This window comes from Diadema setosum, chromosome 4, assembly GCF_964275005.1.
Source record: "Diadema setosum chromosome 4, eeDiaSeto1, whole genome shotgun sequence".
Taxonomy (NCBI): Eukaryota; Metazoa; Echinodermata; class Echinoidea; order Diadematoida; family Diadematidae; genus Diadema; species Diadema setosum.
In genome coordinates, this window is record NC_092688.1 from 15,726,590 (window position 1) to 15,751,013 (window position 24,424).

Sequence of the window (24,424 nt, forward strand, 5' to 3'; positions counted from 1 at the left end):
ACAGACTGTACAACACACTGTAACACACAGACAGACTGTACAACACACACACACACACACACCTGTACACACATTAAACATGGACATTATACAGGGCTCGACACTAACGGTGGCCCGGTGGCCCAGGGCCACCAAAAACGCATGTCGGGCCACCAAAATTTCAGAAATAAAGAATTTGGTGGCCTGATCGGGCCACCAAAAATAAAAGTTAGTGTGGAGCCCTGCATTATATACATGTACCTGTACACACACATTGTACACACTTATGCATGTTCTGTATTTCTGAGGTTAATTTCCTATACAAAGGCTACACATGTTTGTAAAGTTGCAAATTCATGAGTCAGAAGGGAGGTGCATGCACTGACCTACAGTTTGTTAGCATTGTTCAAAGTCTACCCTTTTTTTTGTACAATATTCTGAGGAACTTACTTTCATCAGCCTGTGGAGCTGAAAGGATGTCGCTGTGCTTTTTCTTCACCTCTTCCACATTTTTGGAAATCTTGTCTATGCTATTTCTGATCTCTTCCACCTGAAAGAATCAACACATTTACACATTTATTTTCACTTTTTGCACACAATTAACAAAGACATTTTAAAACATACAAATACAAATATAATCCTGCTCAGATGGTCAGACATACAATATAATACACTGGCGGAAACAGCAGTAAATGAAAACAGTGATGCAAGTGCACTGGATTGACATTATGGTCATCAGTATAATGATATAGTAAAAAAGTATTCTCACACTGTATGCAAAACAATGCATTCTACTGTACACCCAAAAAAAAGGGAAAAAAAACATGCGTATTTTAATTTCGTGAATTTTGTGAGGGCCAAGATTTATGAAATTAAAATGCATGTGAAAGATCTTGCCTAGATACTACAGAGCATTGGATGCAAATGGAAATTCATGAGAAATTTCATGCTGCAAGAATTTGTAGTACGACCTTGTACTTTATGTATTATAACATATACACATTGTACAGTCTGTATGTATAAATATACATTCATACTGTTGAATGTTACACAAATATAATATTGGAACAAAACTGGCAGGATAGGTGGGGATACACGTAGTTGTTTTAGAATTTTGCCTTTTCACTTTGTAATAACCAGTAAGACTATGGTTGCAGAAGAAGCAACAGTCATTGTAGAACTTATAATATACTGGAGAAAATGCATTCAATCAGCACAAAGGGTCATTAGCAGGAATGACCTTCTCAACACACCACGCCCCTTCAGACTCAGTGTTGATATGCACTGTACAAAGCTTAATGATGGCAGAGTCAAGGTCAAAGCACTTTATTGTTTGATAGCTAGGTATACAGGTTGTTGTACATTTTACAATCATCCAGTTATAGTGCACTCCTGTTATGTAACAAACACAGTTATAACAAAATTCTCATTACAACAAAATCAGAATCCAGGTCCAAGAACTATCTAAATATCTGACACTATACGAATGAATGAAATTTCGATATGAAAACAAAAGAAAACCGCCAGTCCTGTGGACTTCTATAAACAGGAGTATTGTACTGTACAGGAGTACTACAGTACATCATACACTACTGGAAAAAATCAGGTTAACACGGTAATGCAGCTTCCCAAAAAATAGCAAATTCAAATGGAATCAAATCCATACATCATTTCTCTTTTTCTCTTTACCATGTGAAAACTCACCTGTTCAAAGAACTCCTCCATAAACTTTTCCGTCTCCACATTGACAGCGACTTCTGCTCCCACCTCATCTTCCTCATTCTATAAAAATGAAATGAAATTGAAAAGGTAACAAGATGGGCATTATGTAGTAGGTGTTATTTTGTGTCCAATGTATAACCTCTTGTAAATAATATGTGTTGTGTTTTTTCACAAATACAGACTGTACCAACAATGTTAAACTCGATGTTGTATATTTGTGTTTGTAAGGGTACAATGTATGTACGCATGTAAATGTACACATGTAAAGGCAATGTCAGGGTGGGGCACACTTTAATTCCAATCATTTGCATGACTGAAATTTCATCCTCCCTATTAAAAGCACGCTTCAAATATAAAGATTCAAGCTCACGGTATGTGGACCTTAAAGTTATAAATTCTGTGCCAATTTTGGGTATTTTTCATGTCTGTTAGCCACCATCATGTCTAGTTCCTCCTCCTCCTCTTCCTCCTCCTGCTCCTCCTCCTCCTTTTCTTCTTCCTCCTCCTCCCCCTGAGCGCTGCTAACCAGCCTCAAATGAATCAAGCACCAGGCCATCCTTCATCTGCACAGAACCGCCTCATCTAGAATCAATGTTGCTACAGTATACAGCCGCTGTCTCAGTGGTGACTGCATATAGCATAATCACAACAACTGAAACGACCTATATAACACAGATCATATTCTTTTTTTTTTAATCCTTAAAATGAAAATACACATATTGTACAAACTTATGGTGTAGTATTGATAGAGATGAGAATTAGGCTTTTAAGTTTTTGCAAGGTACCAAGAAAAGAAATGGTACAGAGCATACCACTTTACATGTAAGAGGAATTCAAAGTTTAATTGATGAAAATTGGGTTTGGAATGACTGACACATCCAAAAACAAAGTAAAACAAAGCGATCGTAATAAAGTGTGGGTCCTAGACTTTAATAGAATCGCTCTGTTTTGGATATCTCAGCCATTTCAAAACCAATTTTCATCAAAGAAATGTTGAATTCCTCATGGAATTACATGCTCTTTCATATTTCCATTAAGAGGTTTCTCATTATCTCACCAAAAAATTGTAGAAACCTGAAATTAGGTCTCAACCAAAACTATACGATCCCTTTAATGGCCCGAATTCACGAAGGTGGTACAATTGAAACCATGGTTTAAACCATGGACAATTTGTATGGAGCGCCAAGTGTCGCATTGCCTATTTTGTTATGAAATCAGTCATTTCGTAACGAAATAGACAACATTTCATCAACGAAATGATCATTTCTTTAATGAAATGAACATTTCCTCAACGAAATGGACATTTCGTCAACGAAATGACAAATTTCGTAGCAAAAATACAAATTGTCCATTGTTTAAACCATAGTTTCAATTGTACCACCATCATGAATTCGGGCCAATAGGAGCTGGACAGGTCTGTTTCCTATTCCTTATGGAAACTGTGGACAAAGAATTCCTGAGAAATGTTGACATTCACTCATTCATCATCACAGGAAGAAATGGTCAGCTGCAGGATGGAATCCTTTACCTCCATTCTTCGACTTCTTGTATTTTATTGGTATTCAAGCCGCACATACAGTTTGAGGTTAAAATCCTACACGTTGCAGCCTGTCGACTCTTCAATGTTTTCATGTCGAATGTTCACAGCAGTTTTGCACTCGTATCTTTTGATATATACCGGTATACAGTACATTGTACATATTACCGTGCAGATCTGCATTGGGTCTGCTCTTTCCAGAAACACACCAGGTGACTTCTGCTTGCCTTGTTTTTTTTCCTTACTTTTCTCTTGACTTCTTGATTAGTGTCTCTATAGCTCAGAAAACTGAGTTGAACCAGAGCTGGAGTTTCATTTTTAAAAGGATTTGCTGTGTTGGTTGGTTGTTGTTGTTGTTGTTTTTGTTTTTTGTTTCTTATTTCAGTCTGAAATCACCCACATACAATGTACATACAATTGTACAATAGTGTATGATTGCCACAGATAGCCATTTCCATCAAAGAGAAATGAGGATGAACACAATCACCGTGATCTAGACTGAGTTTTGCCGTATGAATGCCCTGGGAGAAAAAAACAAAATAACTCGCACACTCAAGTTAACTTTGCTGTAAACAAATACAGGCACAGAAGACCAAAAGAACGCAACAAAATTAAATGTACAAGTACATGTACTGATGATAAATGTATGGTTGTAATTTTCATGTTTCCTGTGAAAAGCATTAAGAGAGTTGTTTTAGGTAATAAAGTACCATGTACAGTAGTATCAACTTTGCTTTGGATAGTGAAGCTGTACATACATTAAATTGTACGTAGATTAAGTACGAAATTTTTAAATTGTATGATTGTTTACAGATCTCAATATTGCTGTAGTTTTTACCATCCTGGTACAGTAGGTGTGTAGCACTGAATACAGATTACATTTGTATACAACTACGTGTACATTGTAGGAAATACGTCATCCTGATACACCGCCATTGCCCTTGTGATACACTTGTACCCTCTTTCCAATGTATGTACAAACGTACAGTGTACAATGTACACTGCATCCTTCTTTCATATGTGAGCAAGTATGCCCTCAGTACTATACCAATTGGTTCTGTGCAGTCTGCTGTAACACGACCAGTGCAAGGTTAGAACGTTGCCATGGATATATGCACAATACATGTATACAGTGTACATTACATCTAGAGGTAATGATTCAACATGTACATACTGTACGTGTACAACGATTATTGTAGTGTACACTGTACACATAGAATTTGCACTGCTGTCTCCACAGTAACTACAGTAGTCTCTGTTCCACTTAAAAGCTATTCCAAAACAAATCAACCACTCCAAATTACAAAATATGGTAACGTACTTTTTTTTTTTTTTTTTTACAAACAGTACAAAAACAACATCTTTGTTTATTAACAATAAACAGACAATGTCATCCTAAAGCATACAGTACAGTCCTCCTTCATGACAAACAATGTCAGGAAAAAAAAAGAAGATCCTACAATTATTGAAATTCTACAATACCTTCAAAAAAAAGAACCCACAAAAATCTACTTACAGTAGTTAATCTAGGTTACAGAAAGAGGAAATGTGGTAAAGATTGCATGCACGTGACAATTATTCATACACTTGTACAATGAACACCCCTCAGGCAGTCACTTTCTTTTCCAAGCACAGCATGCTAGAAATTGCAATTTTCTGGCATTTGTTTTTGCTTTGTTTCTTTTTTCCACTGTCAAAGCCATGGAGCTAAAAAAAAAAAAAAAAAAAAAAAAAGGTATCAGTGTACATGTAGTTGGCTCTAAGCATTCAGTTTATCGCACCAACTTGTTTTAAAGCACTTACATACATTGTACACATTGTACAACCCTACAGCTGTATGCATGGTGTACATGTACAAGGTAACTGTATGACAAAGGAACAAAGGAAAACAAAAATTTGAATAGTGTTTTATGGTACAATTGTAATCACTGAAAGTATCATTGACAACACCAAAAACATCATATAACCGGGGGGCCAAAACCTTAAAACAGAGGTCGAGTTGCACTCTCTCTACAAACTAAGTAGACCATGCTTATTTTCAAGTTTTTATTGTAACAAACAACATTCCACTGGTCTACCTCAAAAAATTTGTTGCGAAAGCCTCCAAATCCAAGATGGCGTCCAAAATGGCCGCCATATTTACTGAATTTGTTATTTGAATGATAGAATTCGAGAGAAACATCAGATTTCAACAAATGTGATGTCATATGAAAGAGAATAAAATTTTCTACAAGTTGATACCATTTTTGTGGGTTATTGTGATAACTGGATTGAGATTTTAAGGAAAAAACACTAATTTTTTGATATTTTTCTGAAAAAAGGAAAATCATGAAAATGCTTGATTCGGCATAAATCAGAGAATGACTGAAGGATTATCTTGAAACGTTTCAGGAATTTTGTTTGACATATAATTAATATTTGGAGAAAATTAGGGGTCAGTACCGCTTTTTGTTCAGGAGTAATAATGTCTCAAACTTGAAAACTCACTTTGTAAAAATGGGCACTTTAGTTGTGACAAGACCTTGTTGGTCATAAAACAAGTCTGCGCGTGTCAAGACTACTACACGCACCACTAGCACTGGCGCGTGTAGCAGTGCCAGTGGTGCATGTAGTAGTCTTGGCAAACGCAGACTCTTGCTTTGACAAACAAGGGTTTGTGCCTGCAAACTAACTTTTCGTACCAAGTGGTAGCTCAGGTGACGCTGGTCGCTATTATTTCAAAGTAGATTGTTCTGAAGCAAATGAGATAAAGCATTTTTTTTTTTCAAATAGAGGTAGAAGCTTGAAACTTGGCACCAATCTTGTTATAGATAGTTTAAAGGACAAGTTTTCCCTCATAGACATGGGGGTTGAGTGAATACAGCAATATCAGTAGAACACATCAGTGAGAGTTTGAGCAAAATCAGACAATCTGTTAAAAAAATTATGAATTTTTGAAGTTTCTTCTTAGTCATGGCTGGATGGAAAGACTACTATAGCTTGTGATGTCACATGAGTACAACGATATAAAGAAAGAATAAAGAAAATTCAACATATTTCCATTTTTCTCGCATAACAAAAGAACACATGACTTCTCTCTTTCAGAAGGCAGGGGGAATAATATTACCATTAACATACGTCAGTCGCAAGTCGAAGAAATGTGCACTTTATTTAAAAAGTAAAGTCAAACTTTCACTGATGTGTTCTACTAATATTGCTGCATTCTCTCAATCCTTATGTATATGAAGGTGGACTTGTCCTTTAAGGCAGAATTCAGATCAACCACAAAAAAAAAAAAATCAAGATGACAGCCATCAAAGTTGACATAGTTTATTGCGCCAAATTAAATGTATTATCATGATTTTCATAAAATTTTGTCTGTTGTACTATCTATTTATATGTTTTTACATATTTCAAACATTGTAATGCTATTTCAAACCGTCTTAGATTTTTATGGAGACATTTTTACGACCAGTGATATTCTACTCTCCAAAAAAGAGAAAAAATCGAGTGGAAGTATTCACTTTTGAAGGAGTGAATAACAGAAAACAGTGAATTTAGAGTGAAATTGGAGTGAATTTTGAATGAAAATGCTCATTTTCACTCATTTTAGAGTGACCTCAGGGAACACTCGTCATTCTTCGAGTGATCCCTGAGGTCACTCTAAAATGAATGAAAATGAACATTTTCACTCTCAAGTGATTCTGATATCTACTATGGGAAAGCATGAAATGGCCTAAGTTCAGATCAATAATTGTGACACTATAACCAACATGAAATCAGCCTAAAAACAATGTAGGAAAAATCTGATAACAGTAAATACAGTTTCAGCATGCTTATTTGTAAATGTGAATATACAGCACGAAAAATACATTTGGACAGTTTTATTCGAAAAATATACTGAAAAATGATTTCGCACAAGATATTTAAAGGCAAATTTGAGAAATTGCCGCCATGTCGGATTTTCGGGGGGGGGGGGGGGGATCAGAAGGGCTTTCAAGGACAAGGATCTACGGACATTATTACACATAGTACCATCATTATTCACGTTTCTGCAACAGCAGAGTAGCATACAAGTAAAAAAAAAAAAAAGCATATCTTTGATACAGAAGCATTTCTTTTTCATCAAAGATTGGGCCTTATGTGACCCAAAATGAGTTCCACTGGAATGAGTTCCACCCCCCCCCCCCCCCCCCGCAAAAAAAAGACCCTCAATATGGTTTACAATATACAATATCGTTCGGATGTATAGAAACATATAATAGATAGCAATATAAGATGATTAAAAGAATATATTAAATCATAAGTTGAGATTTAACTTTGACGCAACACACATAATGTATTGTTTACCATTGGGATATCACATTCGATTTATATGTGCAGGTTGGTTGTATCACAAAACATTCTACCATGTATAGAAATCAAAATAAAGACTAAATCATACGAAGATATCACCATTTCTTTACAAGAAACCATTAACCATGATAACTGTTGACAGCTAAGTATAAAAAAACCCCGTTCTTATCAGATCTATTTAGTATATCTAATAATATTTGCAATGATTATACTGATTTAAGTTTGTACATTAGTTGTTCTATCCCTAACTCACAGTTTAGAACTAGTTTGAGGAATTAACTAAAGGTGGGTTTTGGTTACGTGCACTTATGGTAAATAATGCCTTGAACGACAACCTCAATCAATTACTGCCATCTTGAATTTTGCGCTGATACTATTTTTGTCGCTAAATATGACACATTGGCAAAATTTGTGCCAAATTCCAAGCTCCTATCTCTTTTTGGAATATACTTTTTGTTCAATGTTCAATCTAATCTGCCTCAGAACAATCTACCATGAAATGCTACAGTAATAGCGACCAGTGTCACCTACCTGTCCACTTGGCATGAAAAGATAGTTTGCAGGCACTTATAAGTCAATAGACCATTACAGTATTACATGTGACCATTTATACATGTGACCATGTAAACACATTGTATGCAAAATTTATAATGCATAGATATATCTTTTTTTAAGTTTTAGATATTAACATGTCAACAGTGTATGATATTGCTTGTAATTCCATAAATATGAATTATGTCTCCTCTCAGTAGATCTCAATCACAATCGCAGGTTTCAAAATAATTATTCGGTTCTTCTTTGATAAATACTAAATCATGCATTTTTACATTTCATTCTTTCTTTAAAACAATATTAAAATATGAATTTCCTCCCCCTCCCCCCATTTATCACAATACACAGCTAAAGTGGTATCAACTTTTAGGAAGCTTTTATACTCTCCTTCACATGACATCAAAGTTTCTGCAATCCGATGTCTCTATCAATAGAAATGTTAAATCAATAAAAATGGCGCCCTATTGGACCGTATCTGTACTTTGGAGGTTTTTGTAACAAATCTACTGAGGTGTAATTACGACACATTGCTTAGTACGCTTAGTAACTTTATGTATGGTCTTATTCATAGAGAGAGTGGAACTCGAAAAGTAAGCACAAACTTGGATTTGACCCTCTGTGAAGTCTTTGGAAACAGATGCGTGTAAATACATGATATTATGTAAAATGAGATTTCAAGTTTGAGACATTACAACTCCTGAACCAAATACAATACTGACCTCTAATTTTCTCCAAATATTGATTATATGGGAAAGATGTTAATTTCTACATGGTTTTACGTAAACATTTTTAATTTAATTTTTTTTTTTTTTTTTTACTTTTTAGAGAAATATTTACGGTGCATTCTGAACAATGTCTCCATAAAAACCTAAGATGGTTTGAAATAGCGTTACAATTTTCAAATTTATACAAAAACCATATAACAAACCATATAAGCAAAACAGACAAAATTTTATCAAAATGGAAATGATACATTACTCTGGCGAAACACACTATGTCAGCTTTCATGGCCTGCAATCTTGATTTTTTTTTTTGAGTGATTGATCCAAATTTTGTTAGAAACTTTCTAAAGCCAGGTTGTTTCAAGCTTCTACCTCTATTTGAAAGAAATTTTTGCTTCATCTCATCTGCTTCAGAACAATCCACTTTGAAATAATAGCGATCAGCGTCACCTAAGCTACCACTTGGTATGAAAAGTTAGTTTGCAGGCACAAACTCTTGTTTGTCAATGCAAGAGTCTGCGTTTGCCAAGACTACTACACGAACCACTGGCACTTCTACACGCGCCAGTGCCAGTGGTGCATGTAGTAGTCTTAACGCGCGCAGACTTGTTTTATGACCAGCAATGTCTTGTCACAACTAAAGTGCCCATTTTTACAAAGTGAGTTTTCAAGTTTGAGACATTATTACTCCTGAACAAAAAGCGGTACTGACCCCTAATTTTCTCCAAATATTAATTATATGTCAAACAAAATTCCTGAAACGTTTCAAGATAATCCTTCAGTCATTCTCTGATTTATGCCGAATCAAGCATTTTCATGATTTTCCTTTTTTCAGAAAAATATCAAAAAATTAGTGTTTTTTCCTTAAAATCTCAATCCAGTTATCACAATAACCCACAAAAATGGTATCAACTTGTAGAAAATTTTATTCTCTTTCATATGACGTCACATTTGTTGAAATCTGATGTTTCTCTCGAATTCTATCATTCAAATAACAAATTCAGCAAATATGGCGGCCATTTTGGACGCCATCTTGGATTTGGAGGCTTTCGCAACAAATTTTTTGAGGTAGACCAGTGGAATGTTGTTTGTTACAATAAAATCTTGAAAATAAGCATGGTCTACTTAGTTTGTAGAGAGAGTGCAACTCACTCGTTAAATAAGCGAGTTTTTGGGGTTTGGCCCTCCGGTTAATACTGTACATTGTAGCTCTGCATTAGGATTGTCACATACAGTGTACATGTACATACCTTATGTACGTATGACCAGCCTTCAAATTGCATAATGTGCTAGTACATGTATACAAGTAGTAAGCAAGATGATATTTTTGTACTTACAATGTAAATACAAACATTATATTCACAGCCAAAATGTTACATTTATAACTTAATACTTTCACAGCATTTAGCTGAATGCAGTATGCATACAGTGGGGTCAAAATCCTCAAAGACTTTACAAATGTTCATTTGTGAATGGAAAATGCTATACATTGTACTCCCTATTAATCGTACAGCCTGTACGGTCTGTACCGTCGAACGTACAACTGTACACCCTGTACTGTGTACATGTACAGTACATAACAAATACATGTATGCACTTCTGTACCTCATATTCAGTGTCTGATGCAAACTTTTGTAGAGTTACACTTATTTTGTACAAGTGTACATGCAACCCCCACACAGCAACAGTGCATACAAAGCACTTGTTACCAGGAGTTCTGGAAAAACATTCATATCCTAGCAACTAATGTACAGTGTGTAATTAACAGTTTGTACAGTGTACAAATTCTCATGTGGGCGTGGAAACAGTTAAAGGACAAGTTCACCTTCATAGACATGTGGATTGAGTGAATGCAGCAATATTAACAGAACACATCAGTGAGAGTTTGAGGAAAATCGGACAATCCGTTTAAAAATCATGAATTTTTGAAGTTTCTGCTTAGTCACTGCTGGATGCGAAGACTAGTACGGCTTGTGATGTCACATGAGTACAACGATACCTGAAGAAAGTATAAGGAAATTTAAAGATATTTTCACTTTTCTCGCATACTAAAAGAACACTTGACTTCCCTCTTTCAGAAGGCAAGGGGGAATAATATTACCCTAAACATACGTCAGCGACATGTCGGAGAAATGTGCACCTTTTTCAACAAGTAAAATTTTGTGAAATTCTCTTTTTTATTTTCCTTTATCGTTGTACGCATGTACATTTGTAACATCATACACTCTAGTAGTCTTCTCATCCAGCAGTGACTATGCAGATACTTTAAAAATTCATAACTTTTAAACGGATTGTCCGATTTTCCCCAAACTTTCACTGACGTGTTCTACAAATATTGCTGCATTCACTCAGTCCACATGTATATGAAGGTGGACTTGTCCTTTAAGGAATCTGTTCTGTGTACATAGTTATCACAATTTTTAAAGCAAAGTTTTTAATGTCTCACTCCCATTTTACTCAGCATTTTATACCCCTTTTGTACATACTGATATGTGTACGGTACCCTGCATACACTGCATGTACAGAGTGTAGTGTACATGGGTACAGTCTGTAAGCCATCAAGAGATTGCACAATATCACAGTACAACTGTATCTTTGTCCAGTTGCCAACAATGCAGGGAAAGGTCATTTATCTTTGTATGTGAATGTCTTTTACTTTGTATACAGTGTACGTAAGCATACATTTCATTTTTTCAGTGAGGTTAAAAAAAAAACACACACACACAACTTCCAAGGGCACTTTTATAACATCTGTGGTGACATTCAGTATAACAGACTAACCCTGTAAAACGAGGAATGTTCGCTTGCATTTTAATTTTGCGAATTTCGCGAGTGTGAATCTTCGTGAAACTAAAATGCGCGCGAAAGTTCTTGCCTACATAATATACATTGGATGCCAGTGGCAATTCACAAAAAATTTCATGCTGCCAGAAAGGCCGTCGGCTCCAATTCGCAAAATTTTCATGCCGCGAATACTGTATATTGTGTTTTACACTATCATCTATCTACACACGTGTACAAGTACCACTGGTATGTATGCATGTCCTCACACAATTCATTTGTGCAGTACATAATACAGAACTTGTACTGTACAATTGTACGTACAATGATGTACTATGTACCTGTATTATTGTACATGTACATGTTTGTACATACACCCCGTTGTATGTATGTACATGTATGATGACCACACTTGTACATTTATGTACATGTATGTAATCACAACAGCTCAGTTTGGTTAGACAACTCTTGACCAGGACTTTGATCTGTGCAAACATCCTTGATTCAACACTATCACGGTATCAATAAAGCTCCTAATTATGGCTCATCGATGAAACCTTGGTTAAAAACAGAATGCACAGGGTGGTACCGGTATGTTGTGTCCAAACAAGAAAAGCATATGAAATGCCCACTATGTACAGCATGCACTTAAACAGTGCATACAATTGTACACTAAATTCTATACCTTCGTAGGTTTAGTATTAAAAAAAAAAAAAGTGTAGTTTAAAAATTTGCCATTCATTTATAAAACCATCTACAAACAAAAAATTATAGCTGTACAGATTTATACTGTATTACATGTTTTAAAAGATTGTTTCATCCTGAATCACTTCAATATGTGTATACAGTGTACAATACAAGTGTAATAACCTGTATTGTGGTACAGTGTACAAACAATGTACAGATATTTGAAGAGTTTGTTTGCAAAAACCAATAAGTCCATTTTTGAAGATTTTGAAGTACGGTTTCTGTCATAAAGTGCAAAATAATACCTTTTGAATGATATATTTGTCACTACATATAAAGGTACATTTTTGAAGTTATGGTCAAAAGAAGCAAAAATTTTCTTATCATTCTCTTTATTTTTCTTGACCTTTAATCGCAAATATCTCCATTTGGCAAATATGGACTTATCGGTTTTTGTGAACAAACTCTCAATTTGTATGTGTTTCCATCCCTCAATAAGCAGGAGACTAAGAGAGAGCAAAAATCAACTTGGGCTGAAGTACAATAGTGTTTAAAGCCATGTTTGAATCTAAGCGATTGAGATTTGGGTATTCATGCAGTACAATGTACAAGATAACCTTTTGTTTATGGCTGATGCTAAAGAAAAAAAAAAAACCATGGCAATTTTTTTTGTGTGTGTGTGTGTAAACCTTTGTTTTAGTCACCCTGTAGTGTACAACATACAGTTTGTATCTAGTGTATTAAAGAAATGCATTGACTATTACACCATATACTGTACATGTACAATACATATCATGAACTTGTATACATGCATACATACATTGTAATGTATACAGTGTACACATTACAAATGTATTGTACTTATGTACAGCTGTTGAGTATACATGTACAATTGTACTGAACTTGCAGTATACTGTACAGATGTACATCACTTTTGGTTACATTTGTGCCCATCCATAAATGCAAAGGATATTCCTTTATTAACGTTGGTGTACAATGCTTTTCTTCAAAGGGTTTATTATGTGTATGTACTGTACGTACCGTTGTACATTGTACATGTATTGTATCATGAAGATGATCTTGTGTGGGTAGGTACAGGTACAATATTGAGTACATCTGTACTGTACTAATGAACACTGTTGTAAGGGGCCATTTCACCGGGTTGGCACCTCGTGCTTTATGATGAATGAATGAAGTGGGATCTTGTACCTGCACATTGTACAATGTAGTTGTGCATTGTACTTGTACTTGTGTGGGCTGTGACTCTCTCACATACAGTGTACAGGACCTATCCGAGCTGAGGAATGGAGTATTTTGCCTGTTACTTGAGGGGACAGAATGATTTAAATACACACCATACATTGCTCAGTAAGACTTGGAATCATCTATCCTGTTTTACTGTATGTTCGTACCTCCAAGTGGACTGGAAGTTTTGATTGTAACTCCTCATTGAAAACCATGTAATACACCACATATAAATGCATGAAATGTGCAGTATAAATCATGAACATCTCTTACCATATTTTATTACAATGACACGAATGACTGATATTCTCTAGTTGTTGTTCCAATTGTACAGAATATTTTAGACTACAGTTGTAATAAAGCAGCCTTATGTACAAAACATGAATTAAAACCATGTCTTTGTCATCTGTATGCATGCTGCACATGTCTCCACTGTCTGTTGGCTATTTGAGTTCTGAAAGGCTTCATCTCGGAATTGTCCATGCACCACTGCTGACTGAATGACCAATGTGGTAATGTTGATAATAGTAGAAAGTCTACCATATACAGCGTCAACGTGTACCATGCATATTATCTCATGACAAGATTACAATGTCCTATTACAAGTACACATACACTGTACTTCACAAATCGCAGGAGGGCAATCCGCAATGAGGACATGACACCAATAAAAGAAATGTGCCTCTTTATCTTAATCTTTCCTTTAGATATCAACTACTGCCACGGATATAGAAATCATTTAGGCTTTTCAAATTCAATACAATTATAAATTTAATTTTTTTTCCTTTTCATTGATTTTGTTAGATCTCACAGCATTATTTAAAATGAGCATGTGGAACAGGAGACAATTACACTGTAATTCACTGAAATGCAAATATAAACAGTGAGTTTCTTAATATTTTTTCCTCCAACAAGTTTTGCTAAAAAGGGAAAAAGATGAATACATTTAAGTGTATTACAATGTATTCCTGGGGTCATTCGTATTTAACAATTACAGAAGGGTGAAATGACCTGCAAATTATGCAAATTACTCCGGATAAATGTGACATTACTACGGTTGTAATTGTAACATCACTACCATAGCCATGCCTTTGGCAGTCTACAGTGTAGCTAAAAAATTATCAGTCTAACTGTTCAAAAAATATTTGCGCTTAAGTTTACATTTGCATTAACGTTTGTCAGGACACTATGATTGAAATTAATGCTACAATTTGTTTTCAGCAACTTACATTTTTTCACTCTTTTTGTCACAAGACATGGATCTTTTTGTCATGTCCTTTGTCATGTCCTTTTTTGTGATGTTACTAACCCACCCTTTCAGTTACCATGGCAATTCAAGTTGTAATTTAGTTGAATTCTTTCCTATCAACCTGGGAAGGATGATGAACATGTTTTTGACATGATTTTGACTTGAAATGAATAGTGATTTAGAAGTTAATAATTACTAGTAAATTTGCTTAAATGTAACGTTACTAACGGCGGAATTGCCCAGAACATAAATTATAGATCTACCAGAACAATGCAATGCAATTGGGAATATAGTCTACTAGGTGAATAGCGATACACTATGTACAGGGGTCCCAGCTCCTGCATGTACCAATTGTAATACATTTACAGGCACACAGCCACCACCAACACACTATGTACATACTCACATGCACAGGTAGTGTTGTTGCTTATGTTGTGCTTGTAGGTCACTGTAACGTTACAACAATGTATTATCTACAGAGAGTGCAGTGTATTATTGTAGGGTAGGCCCTCAGCTCAGCTCAGTGCAGCAGAGACAGTACAGAGTGACTCGTTGGGGTCTAAACTCTAACGCTACCAGATCTAGTTTGTGTTGGACCCAGTTTTTATACATGAAGCAAGAAGTGATTCCCTCATTTAGCAACTTGTATGTTGGATATCTCGATTTCCATAGTTTGAAACATGTATCATGATCGATCTGCAAGCAGTAGGCCGCGGCATACTCGCTTTGACCAAGCCCAGCCAGCCCAGCAGGTTCGGGTGCGGGTGCTGCGCGAATTCGATAGTGGGTGGGGTCGCTGTAGAAAAGCTGCTGCACCGGTGTCATTAACTGCTGACTGAACTGAAGTCATCCCATCCCGTGAATTTAGTCTTAATTATCGATGCGGGATAAGAGCTCAAAAGAACGCAATAAGTCTACAGTATGATACGCATTGTAGGTGTTGTCTACATGAAATAAAGAATTGAGATTACAGAAATGTGCAATCGGTAATCACTTTCCAATAGTAGGCCCTACTTATCTTTTATTGATGAATCGAATATCGTAAATCTTTTCCCTTCCGAACAGTCATACCATTTTAGTTACTTACCCTTTTCAATGACCCAAGACGATCTCTCATACTGAAAATTTTACTACACTAAGCTCCGTCCAAGGATATACTGTGACTCCCTCAAGAAGAAGAAAAGGTAGGTGCTATCAGTATAAATCCAAATAATCCTCAAGAAATGACAGTAGAATCAGCAGAATATCCATTCATTCAGCTACTACGGTACACACATACAGTGCAGTGGGGAAGCGAGCCGATAACAAATTTTGCTGATGCGAAATAACTTCGCCTGAGTCACGTCAAAATACGTTCTTGCAATTACCTCAGTGAGACAAGCGAACGCAACGTTGCCAATTTGCCGATGTGATTTTTAAAGTGGGAATAACTACCCTTACCCTAATACCAGTGAAGTACTAAGTACCATATTCAGTAATCGCTTTGGATCTTGAAACAGCCATGTAGGTCTATTCAAAATAGAAGTTTAAATACCGGTATACACAATGCATAAATGCATAATAATATAAAAGATTACAAGAATGAATGAAGATATGAGAATGACAGAAGTTGATGAATACAAAAATTGGACCAATCATCCAAAGTAGATAAAAACAAGAGGATACATTCAAGTGTATGGGCCTACATACATGAAACGGGAATTTGTAAATAAGTTTCATCAAATCGAACAAAAAATGGAAGTCCAAAGTTTTCTGTGTTTTCACGGTTGAATCAGAAGTGACCACATAATTATTTAATATGCAAAGCAGCTGAAGTGAAGATGTCATGGTCTCACACAAGTCTCCTTTTGACATACAGACAATCTTCGCTAATAGTTCAATTGATATGACTTGGCAATCACAAAGAAAACTATTATTCTTCGCGTCGCAGTTCTCTTATATACTTCAGTTTCAGTAAGTTTTCCTTCCTAACCAATAGCATAATTATCTGGAGAGAATAATCATTGTGATTCATTATAGGCCTAATGTAAATTACAATAACGAGAAAAAAAGGGGAAAAAAGAAAAAAGGGCAGACATCAACAACTTGAATGGGAAAGACTCGTGTTGCTTTGATAAATTACACTCTATGAGAGTAAATCATTGCCAGTTATTTGTGCTTATGATACAAGTACTCTTGCCCTACACATACAAGTTGTTGTTTTAAAGAACGAAAGGAGAGAGAGAGAAAATGGGGCCCTATACAAATAATTTGTCCCAGACAGCACTTAACATAAAACAAACATTATAAATCTTATAGAGATATAAACAAGAATATTAAATATATATATATACAAGGCCATATTATAGAGAAACATGTATATAGAAAGCAACATATAGAAAGAACAGAGTTGGGAGCAGTCGTGCGGGTAAGACAACGGCCCTCTCAATCATGCACAGAGCTTGAACTTGAGTGTGCCTCCCCCCCCCCCCCCCCGTGTCGCAGCATCAGCAGGCACTCAGTATCCTTATTGTATAATAATATTATAGTCCTTCAGAGGCCTGGGGACTGCACGGAAGCCGTCAATAATGGTATCTTGTTCATCAAGTGTTGTTTGTTTACAAGTTTGTTTTTTCAGTGACCACGTAAATTAAGTCAAAAACCTATACAAACAATATAAAATTGACCATGTAAGATAGGTTCTCCAAACCAGCGCAGCACCGAGAACAACAACAAAAAAGTCACTCTCTCATCCAAATACCACTTTCCAGACTGTGATGCAAAGTGAAGATGTTTACATTGAATTGACTCGCAGGAGAATACATTCAAATGGTGATTCAGGCCCGTCTTCGTAATAGCATGCAAAATTTCGACAATCCTATGACCAGAAATTTCGACCTGTTTTCAATAGAACCCTCATTAACCATTGATCGTTATACACCCAAACTTTTTTTATGAAACAAGTTTGGCAAACACACTTGAGTCTGACTGTATACAGTCCACCCACCCCCGATTTAAAAAAATAAATAAATGAATAAATAAATAAATAAAATTAATGGAGGCACTCTGGCACGCAACGGCTTTTTTTTTTTTGGTTGTTGTTGTTGTTCAAATTAATATAGAGAATAAAATTAGTACTCATCATAGATGTTCGTAACTTGTGATTAGGCTCTCCTACTTGGTACTTAATTGGTAGTTTTCCCTCCCAAATACCCCTGATGGAGTTTTGACTGTATAGGAGCTAAAGACAATTATAGGCCTAAACAATCTGTGGTTTGTTTGTTTGTTTGTTTGTTTGTTTGTTTGTTTGTTTGTTTTTTTTTGTTTTTTTTATTTTATTTAATCACGGGATAAAAATGCCCTCGATCAGCCAGGTGAGGCTGTTTTTCAGAGAGGCCGTGAATACAGTGTTACAGCAACAACAAAAACAACACAACAGTTAACAAATCAATCAAAGCAAATTAATAATAAAAAAGGAAACTTTGTTATAACGATGACCTAGGATGCATCACACTTATCTTGTTATGTCAGGTGCTCACTGTATCAGGGTACAAAACAAAGAAATAGAAAGAGTTAGGACTTGCTAAACCACCTCGTGATGAGGTTTCTTATAATTATACTCAGTATAATTATATCCATCCTCTTTATAACTATCTTCACTTTACATTAAATAAATCATACCTACAACGTTTGCTTGGCTGACCGACAATCCTATGACCAGAAGTCAGCTGAGGAAAAAAAGTAGAAGAAAATATCGGGGTTTTTTTGTAGGTCTTGCGTCGTCCGTTATTCGGTAAAAATATATATCTCGAAATTCTGGAGTCATACATAATGTAAAAGATATTTTTCTCGTGCTGTTCTTTTCAAACTTTATTCTACTTTGATTCTTCCTAATTTACATTTTGGACTTATGGTCTGGGCCTAAACTATGGAATTAATTGGACAGAAGCTTAAAAGAAATATCTACTTTGATTAACTTTAAGAGACAATTTAGGAATAAACTGGTACAAAGATATTTGAAAGATATTTGAAATCATCGATCCTCCTGCGCGACATCCTCTCTTCTCTTTACCTCTTCTTTCCCCATCCATTCCCTCTATTTTTTGTCCTCTCCTCCCACCTCTCTCTCTCTCATAATAAAGAGATTCGGTTTTAGGTGTAGTTCTTTATATCATTCTGATATATAATTTGTTATTGTTATGTGTTTAATTGTATCTCTATGATGATGTGATTTAATTTTCTTGGGGGGCTGAGTAATATAAGCTGTGCTTTTGATTTATGCTCCCCATTGGGGTTTTCATCACTGCTAAATATATGATAAGTTTCGATTAATTTTACGTCGAAAAAGACAAAAATGTTATTGCAGAGTATAACCATTGGTATAGCTTAGTTATATATTTGTTACTTTTTTCTGTGAACACAAAGTGGATATAAATTCAAATCCAGGAATTCCGAATAAGGGGGGGGGGGGGGGAAGAGGGCGCCAAAATTATTTCTGGTGTCACTTCCGGTTTTCATCGGCTGACAACCAAAAAAAAAAAAAAAATAGGGAGCCCCCTCTGGATCCGTTTATGACCATCCCCCCCCCCCTTCCGAACCTGCATGGTGCTTTGCCTCACGGGTCTGTTTATATTATCAATATCATAGGCCTATCTATATACCTAGCGGCTTTCTGAATTTCTGACATACTTCAAGCGGCTCCATGCCAAATTTGAGGCTAACGTATATAATATGTTTTGTTTGGCTTGGAGGTGTATAGGCCTATAATATGTCATTTGAAAAGGGACCATACCTTGCCTTATTAAGAAAGAGCAAAGAATTTCTTCAAAATAAAAGTTGTCCTCACTCGCGTATGTTTGGGTGGCACAACATTAAGCCCCAAAATTCCTGCGACAATACCTCAGATCTTATTTAGTCAAAGGACTTAGGGTCATGTATATGGGTAGAATTTATGATTGGTTTACCGTGCAGATATTTCACGGGAGCAATTATTGTCGCAGGAGCAAATGCCATGGAAGCTTTACTTTAGGGTGTTTAGTCACAGAAGAGCTCAGAAGCATACGTGAAAGGAAAAAAATAGCAATATTTCTTTAATAGAGTCCTTGGATTGCCGATTCAAATTCCACTAAACTGCTCTCGGCACACATTCAGGTCACTATACTGTGAGCCAAATAAATGGGAAACAGGGTATGTCATAATCTTCCTATATAGGCACAACTGAACTGAAGAAGCTGCCGGAAGACTGGCGGGATGTGATGTTAGTTTACTTCAAGGTTTTTCTCCGTAGTTTCCCCATGAACTTTACCCCTGAACCATTTCTCATGATTGAATACAGCGTAAAGGCAGGAGAGGTTTGAGATTGGGGTTTATTTCTCCTAGATATGCAGGCGTCACATCGTCCCTCAATAATGAACACATGGACACACACTGATGGAAATGTTCAAATTCGATTATGAGCGTATTAACGTTGGGTCATACATGAGTAGTGGCGGATCCAGAGGGGGACGCACCGGGGTGCCCCCTTTAATTTTTGTTAAAACAAAAGAAATATAAAGAAAAAAAATAAAAGAAACCCGAAAGTGGCACCAGAATTTTTTTTGCACCCCCCCCCCTCCCTTTACGGAATTCCTGGATCCGTCCCTGATGAGATCATCTTATGACCGCCGGTGGAGCTTCTCAAGCTCCAGCAGCAACTTTGTTAAAGGCATAATTTACCTTTTGCAGATGAAACAAAAACCCAGCATTAGTGCTTTAAGATAGTTCTAAAATGTGAGTTAGGGATAGAAACAACCCCTGTAAAAATTTGAATCAGTAAAATCGATGTTAAGTATTGTTAAATATACAAAATGTGAACAATAGTTATAATAGAAATGTTTCCAGATTAAACCGTATACAGTTATGGTTTATTGAGAAAAATACTTACATCTCCTCATATTTTAGGCCTTATTGTCAAAATTTTATATGGTAGGATGTTTTGTGGTACAACAGACCTACTCATATGCATCAAATGTGATATCTTGCACATTTTTAAAATCACTGCTCCCAAAGGTAAACTGGACCTTTAAGCTGTGGCAAAATCTTCGCGAAGCCATCATGTATTATTTCCCTCGCGAAAAATGTCCGGTTGGTCCCTCCTAAGAGGTGTTGGACAGTAACCAAGAGGAAGAAGAAGTATAGATAAACACCAAGGTCCTGGTAAAGATGCATAATCTTCGTGTAGCCTGTCGATACGTCTGTGGTCCACGAGATGCCATTGATCTTCTCTATGGGCATCGAACACTCTTGCTTCGGCTGTTGATTGGCTTTTGACCAAGTTCGGGTCAAACTTCGCAAGAAATTGAAAACATCATATTCGTATTCGGACAGTGTTACGCACCCTCCCCACTGTCCTCACAGACTGACGAACCCCATCTGCCTGATGCGTATGGTACTGAAGAGCCGAAGACCTCCCCTCACTATTTTCCTGGCAATTACAATCGAAGCGCAGGGTCATTATCAATACCGAAATCCAATGTACAGGCAAACGGCTGTACTTAACAAGGGACAGCTGAATTGTAATTTTAATAGTGTGCGAGTATGTGTGTGTGTGTGTGTGTGTGTGTGTGTGTGTGTGTGTGTGTGTGTGTGTGTGTGAGTGTGTTGTGTGTGTGTGTGTGTGTGGGTGTGTGTGTGTGTGTGTGTGTGTGAGTGTGTTGTGTGTGTGTGTGTGTGTGTGTGTGTGTGTGAGAGGGGAATGTTAGAAGTGGTAGGATTATTCCCCCCCCCCCCATCCTCGGAACTTTCGGAAAATGTTTGGTTTCCTAAGTTTGTAGTAATTTCTTTTTTTGTTTGTTTTTTAGTCAAAAGTATGTGCATGACTTGTGTGGCAGCTGTGTGCGTGTGTGTGTGAGAAAGATACAGCTCAGTCACGACATTTACGTGATTTTGATATTGTGTTGAACACGCGACACCTTGCAGATACAGCTTCTTCCGGTATTTAGTGGTTATAGTATGATCTTACTATTCACTATCCTTGTATCTTATTCCGTTTTTTCTGTTCTCTGAATTACTGTGCTATTTTGCAAAACTGTCTATCTAAGCAAGATTGTAAAGGCTTGAAAGCACTTTTGCTGTTTGGCGCCCTCTATAGATGCTCATCGAAGAAAACAATAAATCTAATTTGTGCCCCCTCCCTCTCTCTTCATGTTTCACTCTAGTCTTTGTCTACGTGTCTTTCTCGTTTTCTGAATATGATAGATTTTGTGATCATCGACTAAATTTTCTGCCCTATCTGAATATGTCATCATTAGATTCAAAAGCCGAATTATCAAATAAATGAAGTCTGAAAACCGACAATATTCTGCAAGATTACGGTGAAACGGCCAGAGTAACGAAAAGAAGCCAGAATGAGACCTCAGCCCTGAATAGCTATACTGCGTATCCAAAGCTGGACATCGGAAAATCTGGATAGGTCCAAAGTTTGAAACGCTATAGCACCGCCGTCTGTCAATGTCCAGATGCATCTGTAAATTACTAAATGAGCGCCCTCGTTTTTCAAAGGGGATCGTTGAAACAAAAGTGCAGTGGGACGGTGCCTTAAAAATATCAATGAAAGCTTGAACTTTTGCGGAACGAGGATTAATATCAATCTTGCCGTGTCGAACTGAAGATCAAGTTTCAAGTTCAAGTTTGTATAACATTTATTTTCCATCTTTTTTTTTCATGTAGGAAATCACATGCATGAAATTATTGTACAGGAAGGCAGAACCTCAAAAAAGCAAAGCTTGTGGTGAGCTGCCTTACAAAAATGCATTACATCACAAACACAAGCACAAAAAAAAAACAAACAAACAAACAACGAAAACATGATAATAGTTCCCATGACAACACTGAAATGAAGTATTCCTCAGAGGGAGTAGTACAGAGAGGCAACAATAAGTATGAAAATGCATTGTAGTGACAAGCTACAATGCTATGGCAAATGTACCTGGGTACAGCAAACCTCGCACGAGCCGAAGCTCTAGGGACTGAAAAAGAAAAAAGAAAATGCGACTTTCGCGAGTGTCGATTTTTTTTTTTTGACTCACAGTTATGTGAGTCAAAATAAATAATGAGATCATAATAAATTATTTCAGTTTAATAAATTTGATAATGTAATTCTAGCAGTGGACCAGCCCACGGAGCCCCCCTCCCCCTGAACACACAAAAACCAACAAATAAAAGTACAAACGTAAGATTCTGCGTACCAGTATGTATTTGTTTTCGTTTTGCTGTGCAATCAAAATAAATGCAGATCCATCGTTCTCTCTTTCTAATCAACAGATTTGCTTATTGCAATGTTTGGGGTACAGCTGAATTTTCCTATTTCTCGGCAACCTGCGGTATACCCATTGGTCGCAACTTATCCATCTTCTTTTTTTTTGGGGGGGGGGGGTGGGGGCAATTGATATTATAGTCGACACATTATTGTGCGCGTGACTAACGGCGACTTACCACCGGCTGGAATCTACGGTAACTTGGTTGTGACCACGTCTCGTTAAGTTGTAGCCTGCCCTCTTGTGGCAGAACTATCTGAAATCTTACAGAGAATCTCACCCCGGAATCTCACTCCAATTTACAATGCCCCTTGCAGACTGCTCGATTTGAAAAAAAAAAATAATGTTCCTGGAATTTCACTTTGCAGTCTTTTTTTATATACAATATAATTCATAAAACGGACCATTAATTTTTTTCATCAAAACCCTCGTTTTCACGGAATGGATTACCTGTATATCTCCTTATTTAATTGTTATTGTTGTTGTTGTTTGGGGAAAATATAAAAAAAAAATATAAGGCGTCTTCTTTTTTTTAAATCTTGGTCATACAGTTGTTTTCTGACAGTTCTTCATCAGAAATTTTGTGGAAACGAATAATTCATACCTAATCCATGCTAAAAATGAGTATTTCTTAGGCTTGCTAATGTTCATTCGAAGTCATGATTGGAGTTTTGGAGTTATCCAAGTTTAATGCAAAAAATACATTTTCAACTCGGACGTGCATCCCGAGGTATCAAAGAAGGACAACATTCCCTGATCACCTGCGCAATATAAACGTATCATATCCGAAAGTTATCCTCTTTTACATGCTAACAGTAATAGCAAATTATTACTATCATTTGATTTGCCTACTTATTTCAGGAAGGTGACCATTAGTTTGTGCCTTCTAAAGGCATACTTTTTAATGTATAGCCATTACGTGCTCAGCAAATGGAACTCAAGGGAACAGTCTAATGATGATTACTACAACGATCATTGCTCGTGTCTATCAAGTGCATAATCTCCGCCTATAGTTTATTGTGTATATGAATAGAAACTTTATAACTAACCCCACTCCTTAAGGAAGTGCAGTATATAGGTCTTGCAAACAAAATCGGTATTGTTAAATTAGATATTAACCCAGACAGAGATCAAATGAAGATTTACATGTGCCGAAAGTAAGGACCTCAGAAAAAAGTAAAGTTTCTCTTTAATACGCAAGTGTCATACTGTCAAACTATCAAAGCTGGACAACAGTTATCAATCCACTTAGGATGATGTGTTATAATACGCATGTATTTATATCTACCACCCTCAACACACACACACACACACACACACACACACACACACACACACACAC

General features: G+C 36.4%; 1 protein-coding gene across 2 annotated transcripts in view; it reads right to left on the reverse strand.

Annotated features, from left to right (window-relative positions):
• LOC140226938 (syntaxin-like) overlaps positions 1-16,076 on the reverse strand; it is a 100,417-nt gene extending 84,341 nt beyond the window's left edge. For both annotated transcript variants that reach the window (XM_072307366.1, XM_072307367.1), the window contains exons 1-3: positions 15,897-16,076; positions 1,684-1,761; positions 430-529 (exon numbers count right to left, since the gene is read on the reverse strand). In XM_072307366.1, coding sequence (XP_072163467.1) covers positions 430-529; positions 1,684-1,761; positions 15,897-15,926 — 208 coding nt within the window. In that variant the 5' untranslated portion in view covers positions 15,927-16,076. The remainder of the gene's footprint in view (positions 1-429; positions 530-1,683; positions 1,762-15,896) is intronic.
• Between the last annotated feature and the right edge of the window lie 8,348 nt (positions 16,077-24,424).